At 36.4% G+C, this 10,219-nt stretch overlaps 1 protein-coding gene across 2 annotated transcripts; it reads right to left on the bottom strand.

Annotated features, from left to right (window-relative positions):
- Positions 1–1,530: 1,530 nt before the first annotated feature.
- LOC117118864 (ribonuclease P protein subunit p30-like) lies at positions 1,531–8,302 on the bottom strand. Of its 2 annotated transcripts, none has more exons than XM_033263608.1 (9): positions 8,175–8,302; positions 7,763–7,812; positions 6,483–6,539; positions 5,403–5,477; positions 4,549–4,707; positions 4,009–4,110; positions 3,165–3,202; positions 2,930–3,009; positions 1,531–2,471 (listed from the first exon to the last, which is right to left on the bottom strand). In XM_033263608.1, the coding sequence occupies exons 1-9, from the start codon at positions 8,254–8,256 to the stop codon at positions 2,308–2,310; spliced, it is 807 nt and encodes a 268-aa protein (XP_033119499.1). In that variant the 5' UTR covers positions 8,257–8,302; the 3' UTR covers positions 1,531–2,307. The 2 variants fall into 2 exon arrangements, with proteins under 2 accessions (XP_033119499.1, XP_033119498.1); XM_033263607.1 differs by having other exon boundaries at positions 3,964–4,110; positions 8,175–8,300.
- Positions 8,303–10,219: the final 1,917 nt, after the last annotated feature.

Genomic DNA, 10,219 nt, shown 5'->3' with positions numbered 1-10,219 from the left:
CTCCACTAGATACGCCACTTGTTACAAGTCAATTAAATTGTCAATTAAAAAAACAGATATGCATCTACAATGTAAACAACGAATGCAAGCTAACAATCCCCAAGCTATACGGCAATTACTGTAAATAACGTTTCTTTTTAGCCAGTTTCAGGTGATGGTTTTCGCGAATCACTTGGAATGTATGTTGTTGTTGAATAAAATGTCAGTGCATGCTTCTGTGGAGGAAATGGTCAATGCTTTCAATGCCTAAGAAACTTAGTCAAAATAATAACCATAAAATGATGTCAGAATTCCCATTTAACTATTGAATTAACGATGCAAAATGTTCAATACTGTACTCACTTGTTATCAATTGTAAAGTCTCCTTCGTAGTCTTAACTCCATTCAGTATTGTTTATATGTAAAACGCCACCTGCAGAGGTATTAAAAACAATTCAACAATTCATTATTCTTTCTGTAAACCTCGATTCTTTATGATGATGGAGATGATAATAATGATGTCGGTGGTTATGATGATATTGATCATGAAAATGATGATGAAGTTGATGACGATAATAATGATAATAAAGGTGGTTATGATGATATTGATGATGTTGATAACTCTTGATGATTTAGATGATGATGGTATTGTTGGGGATGATGATGTTAATGGCGATGATGGTGATGATGATGGAAGTGGTGGGGACGATGATGCTTGTTTTTTTAAATCCTTAATTTTAGTTATTAAGATTGATTTTGAAAAAGTTTAAGAAATTTAAATATGAAATAACAATAACTATCATAAAGTAGGGATGGGAGCCGGCCAAATTCACCATGACAAAAAGTTATTAATGGATAGCCTGCCCTAATTACTTGTAATCAAAATTTATCACCCTTTAAAAGTTAGGGACATTCATTTTTGTAAAGTATGTATGCGCAATTTCCCGGCAGAGGATTTTACAACCATGGTGGCTGAGGGGAGGGGAAAGGTAATGGATCTAATGGTTATCAGCTGTTATTTCCAGGCATTCAGAAGTGCCCTGTTCACCAACCATGGTGGGCCTGGGGTGGATATGCACCCATATTCCACTAACTTGAAATCATGTACTCATATCAGGTCTGTTTAACAGCCAATTATGTTCACCCCCTCCCCCACCCTTATTATAATGGCCAGACCACTTGCAAAATGCTTCCGACAGCTAGGAGAGGTATACTGTATACAAATAAATATCTTTTTTTCTTCATTGATATCCATCAGTCACTTAGTCTTTTTTCTAGCACAGTATTGAATTGAAAACGGCAATGGTGGATTCAGGGAGCTGGAGAAAGAACTTTGTCCATGTCACCAATAAAAAAGTAAGTATATGTAGTAAAAAAAATTACTGAGAATAGAACTGATGGTGTAATAAGTTGTTTCCAGATCAACAGGCAATTTTGTTCAAATTGCAGTTGAGATTAGGATCTGCCTTTGATTTTAAAAGTGAATATGAATTTTTCACACTTTTTTGACTCTCGGAAAAGGTATTTATAGTTACAAAGAACAAGACAATGTTTAGTCTATTCAATATGGATTTTAATGAACATTTTTTATATAATATACAAAGTATAATACCTTGTGTAGTTAATCCTTTTAGTAAAAAGTGATACGAATACATTCTATGATACAATAGTATGTTCCTATGGTCAGACAGTTCGTGATCCAAATGAAAAACGGTAATACATGGAGGCAGTTTGGTTTCCCAACCTTGAAGTCGGGGTTTCAATCCCTTGCTGTGCATTTCGCTTGTGTCTTTGAGCAAGACACTTAGCATGTGGACCCAATGACCAGGGAAAAGAACTGCGCTTTATAACCTCAAGAAAGAGGTGCATTATAAATGCCCACACCAGTATCATTAAGTAAACACATTCTTTTCATTTCAGGAACTATACGACAACATAGTCCTAGATTAAATGGACTACAGTATCCTCAATCCTGTCCATCAATACCAGTATTCATCCCAAGTACATTACTTGTCGGTTTATTGTAATACCAATGTCCACTTATGTTTACAGAGAGAACATTGTAAAGAAAATATATTAAAATACAATTTAAAAGCATAGTCTTCATTTACCTTCGTATTTTCTTACATTATCATCACACATTTTTACAGTATATCTAATCTCATGGTCCACCTTCTTGCATTGGATCTTATCTCATCAACCATATTCTCGCATAACATGTTAACTCATGGCCCATCTTCTCGCATTGTATTTTATCTAAGCTTCTGGCATGGAATCTTATTTCATCAACAATTGTATAATATCTCATATTCTTGTATGCTACTTTTTTCATCTTTTTCTCTTTTTCTTTGGTCTCTCTGTCTCCTCATCTGATGCCTTGCTGAGTTTAACTATTTCCTCTGGGTTGTTTGCCATCACTTTCCAGCTTTCTTTTGGTTCGAGTTCTTCAATTCGTCTCACAGACAATGTCGATCGCACGGATCTTCTAGACACTTTACAATAAATTAAAAGAGAAGAAAATCAATATAAAACGTGCCAACATATTTGTTAAACAGAAAATAGTCTTCCAAATACACACAAATAGAAATGACCAGCATTCCAGAATGGAGCACCTCCAATCCTTGCTGAGCCAAAGGGTTCATAGTGGCTGGAGCTTATCCCCAGTTTCAAGTAGTGTGAAGCTGATGTGAGTGTGATGCCCCCATGGGTGGGACGCTGGTCCACCGAAGGTTACTTCCAGCAAATTTGCTGGTACCCATTGATACAGCTCCTGGGTGGACTAATACAATGTAGACATTTCCCAAACTTGAGGTTGGGAAAACAAACCATTCCACTACACCAAACCCACTCCACTTCACCATCCTCATTAAATATGATTGCAGTAATTAAATAAAATTAGGAGTATAATGGTTAAAATATAAAAACCAAAAAAAAAAAAGACCCAACTTACCAGAATGCATAATTAAAGCTCTGCAGTTCCTGGATACTGCATCTTTAGATTGGTTTTCACTCAATCCAAACAATAGTCCCCTAATGTTAATTTGAAGGAAAACATCTTAACAGATATGTAGATCCAGAAAATCTGGTTTCAATTTCAAGCCATACTCTATATGCTAACATAGGAAAACTGATATATATATATATATTTTAGCAAAGATATAATAAGTTATAAGACTGAAGGATACAGATTTGCAACATCATATGGTGACCGTAGCTCCATTATCTAAAAAAGAAAGAAAAAATACTACATCAAATTCTATCCACACTATCAAATTTGATGTGAGGAGTATCTGCGATTACTCGTATGTTTGTGTATTCATCATTATATTGGGCAAATCCCATGTATTTGTCAAAACAAGTTGATAATATATAGTATACAACTGCAAGAGGTCCGACTATCAGGGTTTCGTTGAATGCAATCCTATTTCAAAAAGTATTACCACAAACTAGTGGGCATCCTTCAAAATGTACCCATGTATCTGAATACTCTCAATGGCGAATTCAATTAATTACTGTATATAGAAACTGACACACTAAAAATTATACTATACAGTTTTAATTTATCTGACAGCCGCCGGGGAGAGCTGACATCGCCGTCAGGGAGAAAAACCACAATTCTTCGTAGCGGAGAAAAACAATTTATATGTATTTTCTATATATTAAAAGACATGAATTAATTAGCCTTTGAATCCCCTAAATCTCTAGGGTTTCGTACCCTCGACTACTTTTGAAACATCAGCCCTCTTGTCAAGGGAAAATCCTTGCACCACACCCCTGCCTGGATATTACAGCTCTAGTATAAATCCCTTTCAAGATTATCAAATCTTATTTGACAAAAACATGTGATATGCCTATATGGTGGTAATGACGTCACATCATGACTATATATGGGCATATCATGATTATATATGGGCAAACAGTTTTTTATTGGTCAAAGAGATTATGATATGTGGATAGAGTTTTATATCCAAAATGGTAACTAACCCGATCAGCCTGACTGGAGATAATGATATTCTTGCCTTTACTCACTGTAGCTAATGCGTGTGCATTACTGATAATATTCCTCCTTGTATACGTGTCACGGATTGCTGGCGCATAGTTGATCTCAAAGTGAATTCCTCTATCTAAAGCCTGCAAAAAACAATATAAAAACATTCAGCAACGGCTTTATGTTTTCGTTATTTAAAAAAATGTTGTACCCATACCTCAAAATAAAATGCCCAGCAATAAAGAAAAAAACCTGGGAGTGGAGAGCTGATTATTTGGGACCACTGATACTCTATAACCAAGACTCTTTATGTGGCTTCAGAATTTGCAAGCTAATAAAATGGAAGTATGATTTTTATCATCTGCACATACAAGAACGTTGAGCTCTCATTGCCGTCTGAATTCTAGGACACATTCTTGCTTAAATCTACATTGTGCAGCGAACGCAAGAACAGTCACGGATGAGTGAATCTGTTCTAGAGTTACGTCGTCAAGAATCTAGATTCTAAAGCTCCCAAATATTGAACCAGGACCATGTGATGGGCACTCATCGCATAAAATTCAAATTTTTAGAAAACTCACAGCTCTGACAGGGTGATATTTCATGAAGAATGTGAGTCGCTGACTGAAGTCAATGGATATAATATCAACCTCAAGCTGAGTGCATGCCAAAAGAAAAAGCTTTTCCGTTGTCGGCTGCACAGCTAGCAGATCATATGACTGGATCATGGTGTTATTGGACTAGGAAAGAAGTCAAATTAAAATAGTAAAAAATAATAATCAATATTTATATAGCACCTAATGTTAATATCCTCTAGTCGCACAACAACAACATAATAAACCATAAACAATAAAAATCAAACAAAAATTAAAATGAGCAAATATTTAGTTATAAAAGCACTGTTGAAAATGCTGTTGTTTTCACAATATTTTAGTTGTTTCCATTTTGAATCAAAGTTAGGCTGTAATGTGTGGATATGTATTCTAGACAGATGAAATAATAAGCATAATTGTACAACAAATCGAATTGAGCAAAAATATATTCTTTTTAATGTCAGCTGTGATGCTGTCATGGGTACATACAATAGACAGCGTTGGATTGCATGACGATGGTAGGACGCAGAACATAATGACATCACTAAAAGTCATCTGTGCATGAAAGGACATTTAGCTCTCCTTGTTGAGTGGATTCTAGGATGCAATTTGGCTAAATCTACCTACAGTTTGCAGCCGCCGGTGAGATGGTCACGCATGAGTAATTCCATTCTAGCGTTGCGTCGTCACACAAATCGAAAGCTTCCTATTACTGAGAGTAATTACCGACAATGTGTACGTAGGGTTCTCACCCATAAGATACGGAACAGTGATTTACAGCATAAATATCAATGAAATAATATAAAAATAATTATACTGTAAGTTAAAATATGTTTGCATACCATTCTTGGAAAAGTATTAATATCCTTCAGAACTAGTGTGATTCTCGAGAGCTGTTGCAGTCGTTTTCCTTGAGCCTGTAATGAACAGTGTTCTAAAAATGCTAAATAATATACTTATGTAACAGACGCTTTAAACATATGTCGTATATGTCAATAACACAATACTTTGTCTGTCCTACAAATCAATAATGGAAAGTATTGTGGTATAAGGATGTATTATTTAGTTCTATAGAAAAACAATTTATATGTATTTTCTACAAATTAAATAAAGCCTTTGAAACTCCTAAATTGTCATATTTTTCTGAGGTTTTGCCCCTGGAGCACTTTCAAAACACTTTCAGTGATGCCCGACAACGTCCACTTAAGTTGCTCCTGTCGGGGACATCAGCCATCCTGTCAAGGGCATATGACCCACCATTGGGCAAATCCTGGCGCTACCCCGCCTTATTTGACAAAAACATGCGACATGCCTATATATGGTCGTGATGACATCACATCATGACCATATATGGGCATACAACTGTTCAGTAGCAGGGCGGAGAGGGGGGGCCGGCCCGGCCCCGGCCCCCCCCCCCCCTTTTGGGAAGTGTAAAAGAGAAAAAAAAAAAAGAAAAAAGAGAGAAAGAAAAAAAATGAGAGCCCAGAATGCCTCAAATGTTATGTTCGGGCGTCTAGAACACAAAAATCTCGCGGGGGAATCTCGGGGGACCCCTACGACAGTGTTATCCTTCCGGCCCCCCTTTTGGACATTTCTGGATCCACCCCTGGACAGTACTAGCGACATTAAAAGTTAAAATCATCCATTCCATAATAATTTTGATTGGTAAAAGACCTGGCAGACATCTTTGAGCTACAATACTGCAGAAGAAAACATTATGCCACATACACAACTATGAACTCCACTAAAATTACTGTGCAGTAGATTAAGGTTACAGACTTATGTTTTATATTTTACTGATGTTCTAGGTTTTGTAATAAACTGTAACTGTATTCTGTAAAGAAATTCTGAATTATGAATTTAGAAATGAAAACACAAAACATTGTGATGGATTTCCAGAAAGAAAATCAGGATTTACCAACCTTTAAGTTTGCAATGTCTGCATCCTCCAACTCTACTGGTGCTGGTGCATTCTGCAGCTGGAAAATTATAACAATCAATTACTGAGGGTCAATAGAACTCAACAAACAACTGACCAATAAGAACACTTCTGTGGGACCCCGAGCAACAATATAGAAGGGGCCGGGCTTAGTTAAAAGGTCTAAAGCTAGGTTCACATCAAGCCCAGATCCGGTCCGGAGCCCGGAAAAAAAATTGTGAGTTGCTACGTTTTTTGAACGCTGCATTCAGATCCCGCACGGAGCATGGTTGTCCGGGTTAAGTATGTATGCGTTTGATTGGTTCAAACCAAGCAAGCTTGTTGCCGATTGGTCCAAGAAAAAAAAAACGTACGATTTCAGGATACAAATGGCTCTCAGATCCATCGGTCCAGATCCGGAGTCCGGATTGAAAATCGTACGAATTTGATGTGAACGGTTGTATTCTTCACCACTGGACCCATTTTTCATGATTTTTTCTCCGGATTCCGGGCTTGATATGAATGTAGCTTTATCCTGATAGTTGTAGTAATTTCTTTATTGAGAGATGTTATTACCATAGCTTACTGTAGCTCACCATAGCTATCTTACCATAGAAAAGAGCAATTAGTTTAGTAGCTTAATAGATATTTTTGTTAAAGATGTAGGCCTATTGTCCCTTGAAAACGACAAAAAAAAATCATAATTGAAATTAACTTGATCATTTTGCCGTAACATATAAATTACTAAATTAACATGGAAATTATTGAATTAAAAAGATGTGTACACAGATTCTTAAAGTGGATAATTATAATAAAAATAATAAACACTTCCAGTGACTGGAAGTGTTTGCTACCATCTTTCATTGTAAAATTATTGGAAATCATTTTTTAAATACACCAATTTTTATGTTCAACTTGACTTTGTATGTCACTTCAAAATGGGCAAGTTAATTTCAAAAATTATTCATGATTATTTGGGACAATACTATATAACAACTCCCTGCTTTAATCTACATACCATAATCTAATAACTTGAATATTTGAATATAAAATTGCCCTGACTTTGGATGTGGACCTATACCCAGGAAATCATTTTAAACTTAAATAGACCTACGCCGTAAGGCTTACTAGTATGTATTTGTAAGAATGGCCAACAAAAGGCAATTTTGTATATTTATTGCCTAATTCACAAATGTGTTATTCATTCTGACCCTTGAGTTTTGCCTGGAAAACCCTGTTTTTGTTACATATAATTTGACCTAAAATAGTTGTTATTTGACTCACTGATCTCTTATCTGCAACAACATGATTTACTGCCACTATTTCATATCCAGCTGAGTGAAAGAACACAAATTAAAAAGATGTCTGTTATAAAACGTACTTTTATTTAAGCATTATTTTATATGGTATTTAAAGAGTATTGTACGGTAAATCACGATTGGATCATAACGATTTTGCATATTTAATATAGTAGTATACGTCTATGGGCTATCTTAGCTAGGCTCTACCTAGCATACTCACTACAAATCGCCAGGGCTGAATTATATTCAATTAGCCAGGCTACAAATGTAAAACACCAACCGGTGAGCCGTAACTTAGCCTAGACATTCTATGATATAGTGTGATAGAAACTCATGTTTTAAACTTTCTAATTAAACGATATTATTCTTTATTCATCAGTACATATTATACAAACCATTCGCAGCATTTGCAATTAATTTCTGTAGCTGTTTTTTATCCTTTGTGAAGCTGATATTGAAATCGTGAAACTTCGCCATGCTTGATTGTTTGTTTATGAATAGATGATATGGGACGCCAGAGTGGCCGCCTAATACCGTATACAAGTATGAGGCGCCGTATAAAAATAAGCTTGTCCTCTAGACTCTAAAAATTTAGTAGACAGTACAACAAATTTTAATAGTGGGGTCAAAACTCCCCGACAAGGGGTCCACACCCGAACGTTTTCCCCACCTCCCTGGGGAAAAATTTATATTTGACGGAGAATTTTTTTATTACAAAATAATTGAATTTTGTGTTAATTATGGGATTCTTTATTTAAAAATGATAATTTGATAGAAAAACCATGCAGGTTTAGAGTACCCCTGTCGGGGGTACTAACCCCCATATTTAAGGAGGGTAGTTGTGGGGGCGAAAGTTGGGCCGATTGAGACAACACTGTCATAGGGGGTCTGGGGCATGCCCCCGCGAAATTTTGTGTTCTAGACGCCCGAACATAACATTTGAGGCATTCTGGGCTATCATTTTTTTCTTTTACTCTCTTTTTTTTTCTTTTTTTTTACTTTTTTTACCTCCCAAAGGGGGAGGGGGCGGGGGCTAGGCCGCCCCTCCCCCAAATCCTCCTCTGCTAGTCCCCCTGTTGGGGGAACTAACCCCGTCAGACGTACCAGCCCCCTGTCGGAGAAGAGCTGGCGCCGGCAGCACTGCAACCCATACGATCGCAATATTATACAACACCTCACACATACATAGCACTGCTTGCACTAAACAGTTTTAATCCCTAAAATTTGGCAGCTTAGGAAAGCATGCTTGAATTGTACTTTCGGCGCTCCTGATTTGATTTTACCCCAATGACCTTGCTGGAAATTCCCTGACAGGGGGATCCAGAGGTCCCCGACAGGGAGTTCTTATCCCCCTCCGACCCCCCCCCCTCAGCTAGCGCTGGCCCTGTCTCAAGCATTATCTAAAGATCTATTTATTTAGGTGAAAAGTCACTTTGAACATCAATATCCTAACCCTACATATCTTGCATTTGAATTAAAATTAATAAATATTATGTGCTTGGTGGGAAAAAAAATCCAGCAAATGTAGTAGTAGTTCAAAATCTTCATCATAATTGTCAATAGACATTGACAATATATACATCAAAATATATTTAAAAATATATAATAGACAATAATTTCACCCTTTCTTTTAATGATGTCTTCACTCCCATATCAATCCATATTAGTTTTAATGTTTAATGTGCAATTTTTTTAAATGTCGTGCAATATAGAGTTTCTTGTACTATAATTATTAAATTCAATCTTATTTAGTATTGAATTTATAAGATATATAATATTGATAAATTTATCATTTTGTATTTAAATATTTAATCATTCCCATTGACAGGGGCAGATCTAGGTTCACATTTAGGGGGGGGGGGTGTCTCCCCCGGGAAAATTTTGATTCTTAGATGGTGGGAAATGAGCTTTCCAGACTTCTGAGTTGTCTTTTAATGACTGTTAAGTTCTTCAAATTCCCACTCTTGAAAACGGTCAGGTGAACTTTCTCATTCTTATTACAGTAAAATAGGCCTATTTATGTGTTTATACATACATTTAAAAAAACTGAGTTCCTTATACTTATTCTTTTTCTCATTCTTATTACAGTAAATAGGGCTACGTGTGTACCGGTACACAGAGAATTTTTATTTTTTAAAATTTTTTCCAAGGGGGGTGGGGTCAGGACCACTGACCACCCCCCCACCCAGATCTGCCAATGCCATTGAACTGTGGTGTTTCTTTCTGACACTGGTGCCTCATAAAAATTCCATCACAGCTGGAGAGATGAAATGCAATTTACAATTGCAGTATCTTAGAGGAGATGTTCCCTAAAGTGTTTTGGATGTGTGCGAGGTGCGTACTCCCCCTAAAAAACCTTGCGACCCCCGTACTTGAAGCAAAAGAAAATCGCACTCAAGTAGACAAAAATCACTAATCACCATATTTTGCGAGCTAGAGC

Source organism: Anneissia japonica, unplaced genomic scaffold (genome assembly GCF_011630105.1).
Source record: "Anneissia japonica isolate Jap-2015-1 unplaced genomic scaffold, ASM1163010v1 scaffold737_len1565949_cov176, whole genome shotgun sequence".
NCBI classification, from domain to species: Eukaryota; Metazoa; Echinodermata; class Crinoidea; order Comatulida; family Comatulidae; genus Anneissia; species Anneissia japonica.
The sequence above is the reverse complement of the archived record's forward strand: the minus strand, read 5'-3'. Positions and strand labels throughout refer to the sequence as shown.